This window comes from Panicum virgatum, chromosome 4K (genome assembly GCF_016808335.1).
Source record: "Panicum virgatum strain AP13 chromosome 4K, P.virgatum_v5, whole genome shotgun sequence".
Lineage (NCBI taxonomy): Eukaryota > Viridiplantae > Streptophyta > Magnoliopsida > Poales > Poaceae > Panicum > Panicum virgatum.
Window position 1 is genome coordinate 23,145,551 of NC_053139.1, and position 18,659 is coordinate 23,164,209.

At 43.2% G+C, this 18,659-nt stretch overlaps 2 protein-coding genes across 4 annotated transcripts; one reads left to right on the forward strand and one right to left on the reverse strand.

Annotated features, from left to right (window-relative positions):
• Positions 1-1,390: 1,390 nt before the first annotated feature.
• On the forward strand, positions 1,391-4,385 carry LOC120703489 (phosphatidylinositol 4-kinase gamma 4-like). The gene is made up of 5 exons (XM_039987596.1): positions 1,391-1,607; positions 1,735-1,867; positions 1,952-2,072; positions 2,163-3,728; positions 3,820-4,385. The coding sequence occupies exons 4-5, from the start codon at positions 2,391-2,393 to the stop codon at positions 4,195-4,197; spliced, it is 1,716 nt and encodes a 571-aa protein (XP_039843530.1). The 5' UTR covers positions 1,391-1,607; positions 1,735-1,867; positions 1,952-2,072; positions 2,163-2,390; the 3' UTR covers positions 4,198-4,385.
• A 2,793-nt stretch (positions 4,386-7,178) lies between these two features.
• On the reverse strand, positions 7,179-12,920 carry LOC120703490 (4-hydroxy-tetrahydrodipicolinate synthase 1, chloroplastic-like). Of its 3 annotated transcripts, none has more exons than XM_039987599.1 (4): positions 12,651-12,919; positions 12,447-12,524; positions 10,516-11,444; positions 7,179-7,438 (listed from the first exon to the last, which is right to left on the reverse strand). In XM_039987599.1, exons 1-3 carry the CDS (start codon positions 12,749-12,751, stop codon positions 10,520-10,522), a joined length of 1,104 nt encoding a protein of 367 aa, XP_039843533.1. In that variant the 5' UTR covers positions 12,752-12,919; the 3' UTR covers positions 7,179-7,438; positions 10,516-10,519. The 3 variants fall into 3 exon arrangements, with proteins under 3 accessions (XP_039843533.1, XP_039843534.1, XP_039843531.1); XM_039987600.1 differs by lacking the exon at positions 7,179-7,438 and adding an exon at positions 8,335-8,399 and having other exon boundaries at positions 12,651-12,920; XM_039987597.1 differs by lacking the exon at positions 7,179-7,438 and having other exon boundaries at positions 10,329-11,444.
• Between the last annotated feature and the right edge of the window lie 5,739 nt (positions 12,921-18,659).

The window sequence follows — 18,659 nt, forward strand, 5'->3', positions numbered from 1 at the left end:
AAAAAGCGAGAGGAAAATATTGATGGCATCTCATTAGCTTAATATATATTCCAGGCCAAGTTCTCCTATAAAGGTTTATGCGAGTTACAAGTAATTCTATTCTTGACCATTATATTTTTTTTCTTAGTGTTCATTATTAGCATAAGTAATTTAATTTCAGAATCTGCTGAAAACCATTTTCAAGGGACGAATCCACGTATTTTTACTTATCTGCTGAAAACTACTTTTTGGTTATACCTGAATTGATTAAATACTGAGTTTTTTTCCCAGAAAATCGTGGAGGCAGTACAGTAAGCAAAATGCTCGTGTACAAACGTGACGGGAGCCAGTTTGCTCTCAAAAAAAAAACGTGAGGGGAGCCAGTAGAGCAGAGCCCAGTAGAGGCCTTGTTTGGTTTGGCAAGTTTTCTAGCACGCACACATCCCGAAAAAAGAATCTCGCATGCATGAAGCACTAAATGAAGTCTATTTGCAAAACCTTTTTAGAGATGAGTGTAACTTTTCGCGACGAATCTAATGACGGTAATTAATCGATGATTTACTACAGTGGTGCTACAGTAACCATCCTCTAATCGCGCGGTCAAATGCCTCGTTAGATTCTTCAGGGTCACTAGCGCGGGGTTTTGAAGTTGGTTTTGTAAACTGGCTTTGTTTGACACCGTAATTAACAGTCAAATTTTACTATTCATAGCGCTAGAATTTATCCAAACAAAGGAGCTAACCTCTCCGGGTTGATCTAGTCAGTTCCAATATTTTACTGCAGGTGGTACAGCATTCAATAATCAATAGCCATTTGTAATCCAGCTTATACCCTCATAATCTGACAGCGAGATTGCTTTGACCCCGATCGCTCGTCTAATCGTATCTCTCTCCTGACACACACACAGTCGCCCAGGGACAAAACTTTTGCGTTGGAATCTTGTTAGAAGTACTAAATGACGTATTTAGTTCTTTACATCTAAAAATTTTTGCGAATTTTGCTAATTTGAAGTATCAAATGAAGTCTATTTACAAAATTTTTTCCATAGATGGATTGTAAATCGCGAGACGAATCTAATTAATCTATGATTAATTCATAATTAATGGATGGTTACTGTAGCATCACTGTTGCAAATCATAAATTAAGTAGCTTATTAGATTCGTCTTGCAATTTACAACCTATCTATAAAAAAATTATAAATAGATTTCATTTAGTACTCCATGTATTACAACATTCGATCTGATGTTTTTTTTACCAGTTTACGGGTAAAGAAACAGACCAAAACAGTCACGCAAAAAATCTCCTCTCCCTTCCAGGAAGCTGCACCTGGCCCGGCACGTCACCGTCACGGCCGTCCGTCAAGTGACGGCGCAGCCCAGGAATAAAAATCAGCTGCCCCCAGCAACCTTCCCCTTTCTCTCTCCTTCCGCCGTCTTGCCATTTCCTCCCTCTTCCTTGCTGCGCACTGCAAACCAACCAAACCTTCCTCCCTTGGCTTTCTCTCTCCTCTCCTCCCTCGCCGCCCTGCGTGAACCGCGGAGCAAGAAGGAAGGCGGGGCGTTGCCTCGTTTGGGGGGCTGGGGCTGGGAGGACGCCTACAAATCGCTTGTTTCTCCAATTCGGGCGCGGTTAGCTCCTCCTCCTCGCCTTTCCTGCTCTCCCGTCCCGCGATTTCCGCTGTAATTCCTGTGGTGCTGCGGGGGCTCGGGGTTGGATCGATGGGGAGGTGATCTGATCTGAGGTGCTGCGTTGCAGGTTTGGGCTGAGAGGAAAGGAATCCGTGGGGCTGTAGCCCCCATCGGGGGTGCGGTGCGGTCGTGCGGATTGAAGGAGTCGTCCCATTTCGTGTGCTCCCCGATTGGTGCGGGGCAAGGGTTGCAACTTTCTGGTGAGCCAGTCCACTGATTTCTGCTATGATCTGTGTATGGTGTTTTTGGATGGGGGCCTTTGAGTGATCGCTCCAAATGGTCAGGCCATCGCATCCTGCGCTACGCGATTGGGGATTCGGCCATCGCAGCCTGCGCTGCGCGATTGGGGATTCGGCCGTCGGCGGGGCGAAGTGACGGTTCTGCGCCACTTTTCCCCAATTCCTGGTACGTTTTCCTTGCCATCTCTTCCGATTTCCCCTGTCTTCTGTTTTGTTTTGTGCTGAGTTTACTCAAAGCCCTCTAATTTTTGTGCAGATTTAATTTGCCTGGAACGCGAGATGGGATTGTAATCTCGGTCGCTGTTCTGCGCGGCTCTCTGAGGGTTTCCTCCAGCCTGGATTGGGAAGGAAGAAACCCTTGGATATCCGTCTCCATGGCGTCCACTTTGTAGTTTCCGGAATCTAACTTGGTAGTGCTAGTGTAAATATTAGTGGTAGCAGCTGTTGAGGAAGCTCCGGCCTCTTTAGTAGCCTCCCTGTGAAGATGTCGGCCGCAGGTGTCATTGCCCTCGGGCCAGTCCCGGAAGACCCTGCCTTCCTTCCCATCTGCTTCAACGCCAGCCGCTCGCCGCACTGCTTGTCTGGGTCGCAGCTGCAGGATTCCATTCTTATTTTCCTCGCTGTGCCCGGCATGCCGCCCATGCCCATGAGCGTGCTGGGATCTGAGTCCATCGCCTCAGTCAAGCTGCGCATCCAGCGGTTCAAGGGTTTTGTGGTGACGAAGCAGCGGCTTGTGCTGGATGGCCATGAGCTGGCACGCAACAACTGCCCTGTCAAGGATTATGGGCTGGCTGAGGGAAATGTTCTGCACCTTGTTATTCGGCTATCTGATCTCCGGGTGATTAACATTGAGACAGCCGCTGGGAAGAAGTTTCAGTTTCAGGTGGACCAAAGCCGCAATGTCAAATATCTCAAGACTAAGCTGGCAGATGAGGGTGATGAGGATATTGGTAACCCGGAGGATCACAAGCTTGAGTATGATGGTGAGGAGCTCCAGGACCACCAGCTTATTGCTGATATTAGCAAGAGGGATGATGCCGTGATTCGCCTGTTCATCCGCAAACCAGCAAAGGTACGAACACAGCAAGTCGATAGAGATACTTTGGTCACAGTTGTCAATCCACAGGAGAAAGGGAACCTGCAAAATGAAGCTCATGCTGTGAAATCAGCAAAATCAGCTGGGTTTAGGCCTGCTCCTGTTGAACCAGTTATTGTTAATAGAAAAGTGAAATTGTCACCTGAAGTGATGAGAATGATAAGTTCAACCATAGCTGGCCTGGAGAAAGGACACCTGCCTGTCATGTCAGCTGAAGGTTCAGGAGGGGTTTACTTCATGCGAGATGCAACAGGTCAGAAGAATGTTGCCGTGTTTAAGCCTATTGATGAGGAACCTATGGCTGAAAACAACCCAAGGGGCCTTCCTTTGTCTACTGATGGTGAAGGAATGAAAAGGGGAACAATTGTAGGGGAAGGAGCACTTAGGGAAGTCGCAGCTTATATTCTCGACCATCCAGTTGGTGATCATATATCTGGTCACACTGTTGGGTTTTGTGGTGTTCCTCCTACAACATTGGTCCGAAGCATACATAGGGGGAAGAGCTTTAAGATTGGGTCACTGCAGATGTTCATGGAGAACAATGGAAGCACTGAGGATATGGGTCCTCGAGCTTTCCCTGTCAAGGAGGTTCACAAAATAGCAGTTTTAGATATTAGGTTAGCAAATGCTGATCGTCATGCTGGGAATATTCTAGTGCACAAGGAGGAAGAAGGTGACAACTACAAGCTGATTCCGATTGATCATGGCTACTGCTTGCCTGAGAAGGTGATTATGTGTCTTACATTACTTGTTCAGTTTGTGCATTGTAGTTAATTTGCAAGTCTAACTTGGCTTATGTTGCCCTATTGCTATGCAGTTTGAAGATTGTACGTTTGAGTGGCTCTACTGGCCCCAAGCCCGTGAACCATTCAACAATGAAACCATTGAATACATCAAATCACTTGATGCTGAAAAGGACATTAAACTTCTCAAGTTCCTTGGGTGGGAGCTGTCTCCAAAATGTGCTCGTGTCCTGCGCATCAGCACCGTGCTTCTCAAGAAAGGTGCAGCTCGTGGCCTCACACCATTTGACATAGGGCGCATACTGTGTAGGGAAACTGTGAATAGAGACTCTGAGATTGAGGACATCATCCAGGAAGCAGAGGATGCTGTTCTTCCAGGGTCAAGCGAAAATATGTTCTTAGAAACCATATCTGAAATCATAGACCGTCACCTCGACAAGGAGTTTGCTTAGAGTTTCAGAATAACTGATCTAGTTCCAGCTGTATCCAGTTCGTTGTAAGTATGTTGACAAGGCACTGGTCAAGAGACTAATGATTTCATTTGTTTGTATCCTCAAATGATTTCACTTGGTTGTAGTTCCTCAAGTACTTTGCTTATGCACATTTTGTGAATATATGCCTGTTGGGTCAGACTTTATCAGCGTAGTGTGAATCGTGTATTTGTGGCAGACTGTTTCTTGACATGGATGTTTATCTAGTACTGATCTTCGCTGGAGCTGCACGTAGTTTTGCCGCCCAAGAAGGGCACCTTAGCCTCGAATTGGTTAAGAATAAACCTGGAATAAGTTATTGCTTCCATGTTGGAGTGAACAGCAATCAACATGGTACAGTTAATTTTCCTTCAGTTCGTAAGCAAATATATGCTGAAGGATATTACGGTTCATCAATTTTGCAAGTTTTGCAAGCCTATTTGATTCGGTTATGTGTGGTTTGCATTGCTTTAAATTCAGATTTTGGATGTTCTGTAAGGAGTATGTTTCATACATGTAGAAGTGACCTTGTAAAATTTTGGATGTTTCATACATCAATAGGTTCCTTTCGATTTTGACTGGTTGGTACAGCTTGCAAAATAAGATATTGATAATTTGCTGTTGTTTTTCTAAGCATCTATGCCACTTCTTTCATGCTATTGCAGCAACTGTGATGGAAAACACAAAAAACTATGGTTGTGATACGCTTTATGAGCGCTGGACTCCTGGTTGTATTAAGGTCTTGTCGAATTTGGAAGAAGGCGGGTTGGTGATGGGTTTGTGTCGTTGATGGATTACTTTGTGAATACTAATAGAAGATAGGATTGGTTCTGAATTCAGGCCAAGAAAATTGTCTCGTAGTGCCAATCCGAAATCTCTAAAGAACGAAACTTGGACGGAATTCTCTCTCCTCATTACTCCACGTCATAATAACATCATCACTGTCCAACTTGAAGCTCTTGTCCCACTCCAGCCGTCCGATCTCGTATGGACAGCAGCACTTCTTCTAGATTAATCCTAACGTCACTGATTGTGTCCAGAACACTCCAGCGACAGTCTCCTCTCAATTGCAGTCGGAGCAACCGCTGCCTCTCCGCCGCGGCAGCAAAGGCTAGCGGAGGCAGCACACGTAGATGACGAGCATGGTGATAAGCTCCGTGTCTCATAAACAACCCTCCACCACGGCCCACGGCCCACGGCCAGCGACCGAGGGCAGCGGGCGAATGGCAGGCGCGGCAAGAGGATGCGCAGCAGGCTCAGCCCCGATGGCGTCCACAGCATGGGCAAGGCCATCGTGGACGATCGGCCACACCGCTTAAGCTTGCCATCGTCTGCTGGAGCTTGTTCTCGCATCTGCACCGTGCTCTTGTCATCAGCGCTGCACCAGACTGCTTCACCCTCGCCCCTGCTCATCTCCTCACCCTCGCCGGCTCGCCCGCACGATGCTTCTAGGCGGAGCCGCCGGCCGTCCGGTTTCAAGCGCAACTGCAGCCGGCGGCGCATCTATCTCCACCGAGCTGCCATGCGATGTGCTACCCTTGCTCCCTCCGGAACCTCCATGACCCCCCATCATCCTCTTCTTGCGCCATGCGGGAGAGAAGAAAGAACGGGAAAGAAAATAGAAATTGGAGCCAGTCCAGTCCAAGAGACGATGAGCACGAGAACATGGTGTTCTCCGATGAGCATTGATTGAGCCAGCAGGAGCCTTCCAGCGTGCTTGCGAAGCTTACTAGAAGTTGCCTGGCTGCCCTGCCCTGCTTGCCCGGCCCATTATGTATGATTTATATACAGCCCAAATAAACTTCATAAGCTCATTTCAAATGAATCCATAAGTACTGATGGAGAAGCATTGAGAGTAAACAACTGATCCTAGCCTAGACACAGATAATTAATTTAGTTTCACTTACTTTTTCGGACTCATTTCAACTCCCTAACTTTTATATTTACAATTGTATGGACAGAAATAGGATATAGACTAAATGCAACGAAAATGCACATGCCACAATGTTTGAGTACACGATTACATTGATCATAAAATATTAAGAAAACCTATTTCTCGATTGCAACATTTTTATCTGTTCCATGCATATATGCCACCAATGTGACCAAAATGAAAAAAAAATATCCACACGCTGGCTCGCTCTACTAATATACTAATACGACCATACTTGCAAATTAAAGGCCCAAAACAACCATTGTACACTGGCCATCTCGATTAGGCGCGGCAACAGCCGCGCTGCACTTTCTAGTATAATTGGATTGGAATGGAGTGGTGTGGAGTTGGACGAGACAACCCTTTTCCTCACGTTAGACACCTGTATTCATGCCTTCTGGGGCCGGGGTAATCACCACATGCATGCCCAAGATTGCACGATTGGATAGTGATTCCAGGAGCCACCTGTAGCAACTTGGATTCTAGCAAGAGTTTTTTCTGCACTTTTTTTTTCTGCTTTGGTGGTGATTGGTGAAAGATTGATTGAAGCAAGATTGGTGCCGATATTACTGTCGTTTCAGCATCGAGATCTTGTACTACTACTACTAGCATAGGGATTTGATCTAAATCATCAATGTGGTTATTAGATTTTTTTGAATTTAATATAGTTCTGAACAATTTATGGTTGCTTGCTGACTATCGATGGACCACCTTGATTCACTAATTTAAATCTTTGCACCCTGAATGTTTAAATGACAAACTTTTGCTGAGCACAAGGACCTGTATTGGAAATGCAGTCCAACTTATACATTGTTGTGAGCAAAGCTGATGGGAGTGAACTTATTGTTGAATCATTTAAATTTCAGAATCTAAGTAGCAAACTGAAGGTAACGGGGTGCACCATGCTAGGAGGCTAGAAGCTCATGGTGACGGAACTAGAACTGGTTATTCTTCACTAATACTCAAGGATTCACACAGCAAATCACATGTTTCATATGATTTGACTGCACCTAAATTCAGGAACACAGAATCGTGTAACTACTATTTTGCTTAACAAATAACCATATGGTTTGCATGCTGTACTGCAGGTAACGCTTTCAAATTGTTTACAAATGGTGCAAGTTTACCCAGCAAGAGATACAAAAACAATATTAAGCCCTACGTATTCTCTTCACTGCTACTGAACCAAGTGCTTACAATACATGACCACTGAAACATAAATGTCGAACATGGGAGCCATCTAGTCCACCTTGCAGTATCCATAGGATCCATCTTAGCTGTCCAGATCCCCTGTTTCAAGCCAAAAAAAAAACACTGCAAAATATAAGTACACAATAGTTTGGCGCTCATCAAAGAATAAAGATCTAGCTAGTATTGAAACTAACATCTAACCACACTGCAACCATACAGCTAGTGTCTCAATAGAACATCGTAGTGCTTCAGTAGAAAGTGGAAATTTTTAACTAGAAAAAATACGATGCTCCCATACAGCTAACTTTGATGCCTAAAGAATTTAAAAATAAGAAAATCCAGTACAAGAGCTGAAAATCCATTTCACTGGGCATAGCAAGGAATAAACAGATCAGATTTTTTTTTTTAAAAAAAAGTCCTATTGGATCAAGCTGCTACAACCAAGAAGTAGGTTTCTCTTAATTTTGCAGTTGGGAGAGAAGGGACTTCAAATAAATTAAGTGGAATAATCTGATTATGTTAGCTGAATTCTCTAGGAGTGTTAGTCAATGCATGGTGGAACGTTAGGACGGAGTGGGATCGGGCAAGATTCATGACACTATTTGTTCTTCCTACGAGGTTGAATTTGGAGTTTTTCGAACAAAATATGAATTTGGAGCTTTTGAGTAAAAATATTGATTTTGGAGTGACTCTAGTTTCGTCACAAATTAGAACACCAGGCCGGCAAAGTAATTAAGTGGGCTAGTATATTAGGAATGGGCTTATGTCCATACATATTTTAGTTTGTGGTGCTTTAGATGGGCTTTGTTGCTGTACTGTTCTGTGGGTGGAGTGGATAAGGCCTGAGAGTTTTTCTTAAAAAAAAACCTGATAGTCCTAGGTTCTATATTTTCTCACATCTCTATTTTAGGTATCGAATTTGTTCAAGTGAAAAGTATATCATACGTAAGGTAAAGATAAGTATGCACCTGCCTGAAGGAGCTAGCCGTTTATCAGTCCTGGTTTTCAAGTTTTCATAAGACCGATGGTCTATCTTGAGAGGTGAAAGACTTTAATGCCCCTGAAAAGTACAATGAATTTGTTTGTTGCTTGTTTAATGCCGACATCACTATTCTCATTACCCTTTTTGACATTTTTTGAATGAAAATTCTTTAAATGGACCAACAAGTAAGTTAGGAATTTACTGGGCAATTAATAAAGGAAACATGTTAAGAACCCCATCTTTGTTTGGTTTGGGAACCGGTCCATGTCATCTACTCCCTTCGTTTCAAATTATATGTCGTTTGATTTTTTTTATCCCAAGTTTGACCACTCATCTTATTCAAAACATTTGTGTAAAATTTCACTTCTTTTGTTGTAGTTCGCTTTATCAACACAAGGTCTTCAAGAATGATTTAAATTTGACTATGTTTGTACAAATGTTTTTGAATAGGAAAAAGTTCTTTTTTACAACCTTCAAGTATTACGTTGTTCGATTTTCAACCTCAATGTACACAACCACGAAAGTTTCAACCTCCAAATATCAAAACCGTTTGTTTTCCACCCTTCTCCGGTTTCCAAGGCGGTTTTTCCTTTTTTTCTCTCCCCAACTTTAATAGCAAGGAAATATAGTTAAATGGGTCTAAAAATTATGAAAATTTTTAGAGAGGTTGAGTAGGTGATAGAGAACCTATTTTAACTATTATTTTTAGTTGGAACTCTAAAATTTTTGAAATATAAATATTTGAATACGGGTAAAATTTAAATTTCATTGAATTTTTAGGGCATCAAAAAATGCTCCAAAATTTACCAAATTGGAAACCTAAGGTTCATTTTAAATGTAGTTTATCATGTTAATTTTATTTCACTCAATTTAAAGTGAACCTTAGGTTTAAAATTTGATAAATTTTGGAGCACTTTTTGATACCCTAAAAATTCAATAAATTTTAAAGTTTACCCATATTCAAATATTTATATTTCAAAAAACATTTAGTTCCAAATAAAAATAATAGTTAAAATAGGTTCCCTATCACCTACTCAACCTCTAAAAAATTTCATAATTTTTAGACCTATTTAACTATTTTTCCCTTGCTATTAAAGTTGGAGAGAGAGAGAGAAGAGGAAAAATCATCTTGGAAATCGGAGAAGGGTGAAAAATAAACGGTTTTGATATTTGGAGGTTGAAAGATTCCTGGTTTTGTACATTGAGGTTGAAAATCAAACGAACACAATAGTTAAAGGTTGTAAAAAGGACTTTTTCCTTTTGAATAATAAGACGAGTGGTCAAACGACCTACAATTTGGAACAGAGGGAGTATTTGCAATCTAGCAAACCACAATCAATTAATTTACTACCTGAATATCCAGCTAATTCAATTGAAAGACAAAAATCGCAGTTTTTCTATCTATTAATATAATGGCATGCAGTTCTCCTGCCATTTTGCGTGTTCGAAGAAAAAAAAAGGGCTAGTCACAACATAGCTACATTATCAGATTTAGCACAAACATCAGTGTTTCTTTCCAACATAAGTCGAAACATGAACTTCTCTACAATCGAATCAGTGAACAAGCAGGGCTATAGTCAGTCAGCTGCCGCACCCACTACGATAGGAACAGCTGGGATAAAAGTTTTCTTCTCTCTGGGTCATTGGGTCTACCTAAAACTCAACAGAATGAACTTACACGGTTCAAAGCAAGAAAAGTGAAAAGAAAATGAACTAAGGGTGTGATGCAGAAATATGTACTGGGTACCCTCTTGCATCACTGTGCTGTGGTGCAACATTCATTCAGAAATCCTGGAGCATGTTTACGGGAAGAGATCATATGATGAGAAACATGTAAGTTTTTATTGTATTTGTACATTTCAGCTATATGAGAACCCAATCTGTCAGTTTTCATTTATTTTTTTGTATACTTAAGCACTTTTGATATAAGAATCACAAAATACGGTTTTGCTCCCTAGTTGTAGACTAGCGTCATGTTAACACACGGTAGCCCCAAAAAAGAAACACTATTCATGTTAATCCTGCCTGTCTTCACATTACTATATATGACAAAGGAACCCAAATCCATTCATTTTACAGATAAATCAACCAAGAATGAACAGAAAGTGCTGAAATAACCACAAGGGCAAGGGCAAACAATCATACTAAGACACTACTTTTACTCATCAATATACATGGGACCAAGACAACTCACTTATTTACCGACAGATCGAGACGAAATCCTCGTCATCGAGAACCCTTGCCTCTCTATTTCCAATAAAGTGTTCCCGTCCAATAGCATCAACAATCCGGACAAAATCAACCCTCTTCTCAATAGGAAGAGCCTTGTATGGCAATCTAAAAACAGGCCTTGCAACCCCAAGCTGAGCCAGAGCAGTGTCCAGAGGAATCGGATTTGGTTCGCAAAATAACCATTTTATCAGAGGCAACAGTCTCTCATTTAGGGTCGCATTCTCCCCTTCATGCATGAGACTGTGCATGAGACCAGGAACAAGGTTGCTAGTCACAGAGATAACTCCAATGGCACCATATTTCCACCTTGAATCATGGCATTCATCATCATTGCCACCCCATACTGAAATACCTTTGTCTGTGTAGCACTTGACCCTCTCATGTCCGACACATTCTTTCACACCTGCTATGTTTGGATGACTTGAAAGTGTCTCAATGACTGGAGGGGGGATATCCTGTCCAGTCCTTGATGGAGCATTGTATATGATGGTTGGACCCATTGGGAGGACAGCCTTGAAATGAGCGATCATTCCTTCAGTTGAAGTCTTCCCATAGTAAGGATTGATGTGAAGAGCTGCATGCATGCCGACGGCAAATCCTTGCTCCGTCGCATGAACGGCCTCTCCAGTTGAGTTACTTCCTGTGTTCCCTATCACTTTAATTCTAGTGCCGAAGCAGTTGACAGTATGCCCAATGAGCATGATGTGCTCATCCCAGCTCATAAGGTGACCCTCTCCTGTTGTTCCTCCAACTATTACACCTTCAGCACCACCCTCTATCTGCATATTGATCAAATAATCATATGCTTCGAGATCAAATCTCCCATCTGGTAAATAAGGTGTTTTGACTGCTGTGATTAGTCTGAGGCTTCTGATGTCACCTTTTGATGTCCTACACATCGGGCAGAGGAAGGTCATATATCAGCAGCAGATAAAATGCATCACGGATTTATATGACTATTATGCCACAAAAGCCACCAAATGTAAAATACCATTCTAGTTAACTTTGAAGAACTGTACAATATTACTTCATCAAGCAGAACTAACTCAAGCTGCAATTACTGGTACCATTAAGCCGAGCATGCAAATTTGTTTTAGACACATATTATGCCAGGGAGCAGAGGCTACAAAGGACAGAGCTATGAGAACTGCATATATTTTCCTTGAGAATAAAGAATTAAGCAGATGGGTTACACATGAGATTGAATTGATCAACACTAGCATTTGAAACAAAATGAAGTTAAGGATAGTTCTCATTTTTCATGTTGTCATTTTCTTGCTTCATCTCGAATACAAGAAAATAACTCAAAAATTTCACTGCACTTCAGTGGCTTTAGAGAGTTGACAGGTCGTATCCCTTACAAACATTTTTTTTAAATACGCATAAAAGCTGTGGTTCTTTTTAATCGATAAAGAACAACAGAATTAAAAGCTGTTATAGCACTAGCTGCCAGGGTACTCTCTGGTTGTCCGCTGGTACCTGACCTCACAAGAATTTGTAGTTGAACAATTGGAACGAAGGAAATTAGGATGAACATTTTGGGTACTGGCAAAAAACATTTCCTAGAAGTCATATTCTTACAGGCATGGTAGCATGTAAACTCAAAAGGGTCCATGAAACAACTTCAGGCCTTGTTTATCTAGAAGGATCACCTAACATAATTATATAAACAAAGCAAGTGTTGCTGACAATTAAAGGTCCCATATGAAGAGTATTGATTGTGTAAAGAGAACTGGCTTCTATGTTCAACTGGTGCGCTATTGCGGGCAACTAGAGCAAACATTTGTTAAGATCTTTAATGAGTGATTCACATGCACTATTACCATACAACAGCAAGTCTATGATCAAATAATAATAAATTAATGAAGGAACCAATTATCTCCAGCAAGTTACCGATTTTTGGCTTCAGTACTTCGCATCGGAAGATAATCGCCTGAGATGGCTGCCACTGCAAATTTCCGTCTGCCTATTCTGCACAACATCGAAGACCAAAAGATTTTCCTTTCATTTCCACGAACGAGGGAAGGATTGATTTTGTGAATTGTGATCGAACGGATAAATCTTTTCTGCGGTGTGCAGGTGAAGGCACTTGCTGACCTTGCGGACGACCTTTGGGACGCTGCGCGGCCGCCGGTGACGCAGGTGGGATCGGTGAGCACGTTGGTGCGCAGGGTACCGAGGAGCATCTGATGAGCCATTGCTCATCCTCCTCCGAGCCCGCCCCGCGCAAGAGGAGATAGCGGCTGGCAGGTGGGGGGGACTGTGGAGGCGGTAACGATGGGGGCGGGCAGCAAATCCCGATGGTGACCGTCGTCGGCCACTCGGCCGGCTGGGGAGAAGGTGCGGGAGAGATTGGAATGCAAGGGCCTTCTTTCGTTTTGCTAGCCCACGCAAGTTGAGAAAAGAATCTCGCATGCATGGACGGCTAAATAAAGTCTATTTGTAAAATCTTTTTAGTGATAAGTATAATTTTTTGCAACGAATCTAATGACGGTAGTTAATTTATAATTGGCTACAGTGATGCTACAATAACCATTCTCTAATCACGCGGTCAAAGGTCTCGTTAGATTCTTCAGGGTTCCTAGCGCAAGGATTTTAAAGTTGATTTTATAAACTAATTTTATTTAACACCGTAATTAGCGGTCAAAGTTTTTTAGTACTCCCTGGCGCAGAGAACCAAAACAAGGCCAAGGCGTGCTGGCACCGGAGACGGAGAGGACGATGTGGACTAGGATTTTTTTTTGGGAAATTTGTCCACAGGACACTCTCAAAACGTGATTTTGTGCGCTGCACACTCCACTCTCTAAATTAGTCTGTAGCATACTTTGAATTTGTATTTTTGTGCGCTACACATTGCCGCCCTTAAACAATTCTTTTTCAATCTATGAGGTGAGAGAAGGCCGAGTAAAAAGACCAAAATACCCCCAGAGCCTTATCTCCTCACCCTATCCATTCCCCCCGCCCCCCGCGCCCGTGACGGAGCGCATCCGCCCCCGCCCCCCCGGCCGCCTCACGATGGTGGCGCCCTGCGGCGAGTGCGTCCGCCGCCCCTTCGTCCGCACCTGCGACGGCGGCGCCCGCGGGCCCGTTCATCAACCCAGTGCACGTCCGCCCCTACCCCGGACCCGCGACGGCGGCGCCCCGCCGCGAGCTCATCTGCGCCGCCCCTCCATCCGCATCCCCGAGAGCAGTGCCCTGCCGCGGGCGCATCCGTAGCCCCCCAGTGCACGTCCGCTGCCCCCCAGCACGGGTCCGCCGCCCCTCGTGCGCATCTGGCCTGCGATCGCACCATTCCGCCGCCGCCCCTCGTGCGCCCCCGCGCGCGTCGTCCGCCTACCCAGCGTGTTCGTGTCGTGGCACCAAAGCAGCGGCAATGGCACATGACGGCTTCCTCGGGGGCTCCCACGAGGCCACGACCTTCCGTGGCCGCTCTCTCATCATGCTGCTGTCGCCAACGCCACCGGATGCGGGCCGTTCGACGCCCTGCAGGCGCATGTGCAGCACGCACTGATGGGCTCTGGTGCGGTGGCGGGGTGGGAGCACGACACCGTGCTGGGCTCGATCGTGCCGGCGCGGTCGCCGTCGCCACCGTCATCGCTCGCGGCCGGCGCCGAAGGTGGAGCTGCTTTTGAGGCCGCCCTGATAGAGCAGCTGGCGAGCAGGCTCGGCGTCAGTGTACCGTCACCGCCGTCGTCGCGGTACGCGTCCTGCTACAGCACGCCCATGGGCTCCCCATCCAAGCCAGCGGCGGCGCCGTTCGGGGCTCCTCTGCTCGGCGCGGACTCGGATAGTGCCTCGCGGCCTCCGGCGGGAAGATGTCTCGAGCTGCAGCCAGTCGCTCCTCGGCGATCCGGCGACGGCGACGGCGCCTGCTCTCGCTCAGCAGCACGCTAGCAACGGGTCGAGCAGCGACAGGCCCCAGTGACGGGTCAAGCTTTGGAAGGCCTTGTAATATAGCTAGGGGCATTTTGGTCCTTTTACTCGGCCTTCTCTCATCTCCTAGACTGAAAAAAAATTGTTTAAGGGGGGCAATGTGCAGCGCACAAAAACAAACATTCAAGATGTGCTGCAGACTAATTCAGAGAGTGGAGTGTGCAGCGCACAAAATCACATTTTGATAGTGTCATGTAGACAAATTTCCCTTTTTTTTGAGGGAAGCACAACAGCACTTTGTTTTTTTTATGGAAATGCTCGTTACTTTATTCAAAGAGCCGTGATATCACAAAACATGTGAGGGGATGTTAATCTGCCTGCTCCTGTGGCCCAACACTCCATAATCTCTTTTGTCTTAATTGCTCAGCTCCTGCCTTTTGCTTAAACAAAAAGGAAACACCGACAATTTTTATAATTATTGAAAAAAATAAGACAATGACCAAGTAGGAAGTATCTAAAAATACCTATACTAAAATATCTAGTGATACAAAAATATAGGATCAAGTACCAAAAAGTGGAATCAAATACTAATTTAATTTATTTTTTAAAATATCTTCCATTGGACGGTCAGAAAAAATTCAAAGCAAAAAGTACTTGAAAATACTTATTTGTACTTTATAATCATTGTAACAAAGCTCAAGTTCTAATAGTAATAGTTTAGTTAACTAAATTTAGAGTTATTTGTGTTATTACCTCTACTTTAAAACATAATTGTGATTTTGCCTTTATTTTTTAAATTTGTGATTTTTCCCATGACTATTCACAAGTCAATATGATTTTATCCCTAGTCAACAGTCAAAATAGAGGCAAATACTCAAAGATCAAACGTAAAATCTTAGCGACTTGTGCAAAATAATGGGCAAAGTCGCAAAGTAAAGAAATAAAGTAAAACCACAATTGCACTCCAAAGTGGGGGGCAAGAACACCAAAAAATTCTTAAATTTATAGTTTTGGTGATAATTTCACATTAACGTCTTCAACCAGCAGCCTTTGTCAAGTTACATCAACTTCGGTGACAACATTTTTCGTGAAATGCACCATTAACACAAAATGCTCGCACATACCCTTATAAAATCAACTGTTTAAAGGCACACCTCACCAGACGTGAAAAGGATAACAACTTTTAATCAGTTCGCTTCAGTGACAGGATACCCAGCTCCAAAAAAAAACAAAAAAACTAGCAGAATAAAGAAAGTTGCTTTGTCCATTTTTCCCTTGCACCTGGTTTATTTTGGTCTAACTAGGTTTCACCCTACGAAGCACAACATCAGGAGTAAGCTCCCTTTGAATGGGAGTGATTTATTTTATTGTTCATTATTTTTATATATTTTTCCAATCGAAATCTGAAACAAACAACAATAAAAATGTTTCCGTCAAAATCTTCCCATTAAAAGAAAACTGTTACAACTGAACAACAACTTTTGAAGGATATACATACAACTGAAAGAAATAATCTTGAACAGAAAATTATTCCGGCCTTCCTCGTAAAACATTCCATTACAATTATATTTTTGAAATAAATAAATTATTCAATATACAAATTTTAAAATATTTTAGCATGACAAAAAAATATTTGGAGTAAAGAAAAATGTTTTAGCAAAAAGTGCTAACAAAAGTAATTTTTTGGAGCATGAATAAGTTCTAGTGAAAAACAAGTTCCAGACAAATAAAAATATTATTCCGAGTACCAATAAAAATGTTCCAAGCAATAGTTAGAAAAATGTTTCAACTAAAAATATTATTGTAAAAACATAAAACTGGTTTTGAGAAAAAAAGTCCCAAACAAAAAATGTATGATCATTTTAGATATATAAATTTATGAGTATTTTAATTGAACATGTGGGACCCATATAATAGTGGGCCAATATATTTTTTTGTGTTTTTTTTCTCTCCATCACCTCAAGTGTTGGGGTGATTGCCATCACAAGAGTAGTTAAAAAAAAACGAGGTGGAGGGACCCCACCATTTTTCATTAAGAGGAAGCACAACATGGCTTGTCCCGGCCGCGAAAACCCATACCCGAGAGGGCCAAATCCTTGCGGCGAGCACAGCGAGGAGATTTTTTTACCCACGGGCGGAAATTCATCCCACCTGAGATTCGAACTCGCGACCTCGTGGGGGTCACCATACCTCAACTCCTCTAACCAACTAGACGAGAGGAGCTTTGGTGCCATCACAAGGGTAGTTGCCTAATAGGAGTTGTGCATGACTAGGTACAGCCGTACAGGAGTGTGGTGTGGTTCGGAGAAAAAGCATGCGGGATATGCGCGTCTAGGGTGAGGCACAAGGCATGAGGCAGAGCCGATCGACCATGCCTAGCACAACGGGAGAGCACGCGTGAAGGAGAAGATAGGGAAAGGAAGGTTGTAAAGGTAAGATAGGAAAACAAAGAGATGGTGCGTCGTTTCTTTAGGAGAGAGGGAGGAGGATATAGGCTCTAAGCCATCTAGACACCTTTTACAACCTAGTGATCCAAATAACCCACCTACTTATAATCTAAAACCTATCATCTATAGCTACCATCTAGATTGTTATAATCTGTATGTATCCATCCAAACTCTGCCTTAGTTTTATTCTAACTCAATTCTGATCAAATTTATTAAAAAATACCCCACAATCAACAACATTAACTTAGTTTAAGTAAATCAAACATCAAATTGAATTTATATTTACTAATATATATATTTGGTATTGTAGATATATTATAGTTCTCTATAAACTTATAAAGTTTGAAACAAAATAAATACATATTGAATATATCCATAACGCTATATCTACTACTACCTAAAAAGAACGAAGTTCTGTTTACCCTCCCGTGAGTCTACCTCTCCCGTGGGTCTGCCAGCATCGCATGTCAGTCGTCAGATCGGCGTCCCGTGCGATCTCATCCACAAGTGGAAATCGATGCATCGATGACAAGCAGCTTTCATCACAGAAGGATCCAAATTCGTCGTGCAAAGAATCCTGTGACAAATTTGTGACGATTAGTGATGAAATTTGGTTCGTCAAAAATGGAGCATCAAGTTAGGTCTGCCTTGACAAAACAACCAAAACGTCACTAAAATGATTTTTTCACGACGAAAGGAAATTTCGTTGCGAAACCATTTTTGCTTCGTTGACGCGTCGCTGAAATGTCACTGGATGCCCGGATCCACGTGTGCACGTCAGCGCTGGCAGGCGCCATAGGACACGCTGGCGCTCCACGTGGCTTCGTCCACGCTGGCAGGTAACATGGCGGGTAGCACGTGTTGCAAAAGAGGGTAGCGACGTGGCAAGCTGGTAACAGTCCATGTGGCGATATGTGCAACTGACACGTGTCAGTTTGTTTTCGGTCGCGTGTCATCTTCCAGTTTTTCCATGTATCCTTTCTCGATTCGACCACGTGTCATTCTCTCGGTGACCCACGTGTCATTTCCTTTTTTGTCCACATGTCGTGTGCCTATTGGTCGACATGTCAATGTCACTTTCGATGCTGCACGTGGCATTTTATGGATGTTCCACGCGTCGGTTTCCGGTTGTTCCACTTGTCATTTTCATACAGGTGCACGTGGTGCTTTCGTCACAGAACTTTTTATTGGGCTGGTTCTGGCTGGCGCCAGCCTCATTTTTATCATTCCATTCCAGCCCAGCTAGCCAAACGGACTGCATTCCGTCACAGAAGAAATGATGCGGCAGGAAATCACAGAAAACGAGCCACATAAGTTACAATGACATAATTCATCACACCACTACATACAACAGATATATAGTTGATCACAACACAACAAATAGTTCATCGCACCACCAAAATAGTTCAGAGCCCACAAGCTAGTTGTCTGTAACTGAATGAACCACCAAGGGTCTCCAGTTCTGAGTTTCCTTTGGCTGAGCAAGCTAGTTGTCATCAAATGGAGACATCTGTATGTTTCTCCGAGGAGAAGCTTGCCTAGGCTGGTGAGGTTGCCATGGGCTAGATGGTAAGCCAAAGGAAGATAATTCTTGGTTGGGGCTAAGGAGGGACCACAGAAGATGAAATGTTCTAACCAAAGATTTAGACAGGCTGTGTGTTCCTTTTTACTTACTGGACCTTTCGTTTTCATGTGCTGGTTTATGTAAGTGCTCCAGTTTGTGCAGTCTGTTTTAGATGAAAGTTTGAAGGGGACTTCTACTATTCTGTGAGCTGCAGGATCAGGG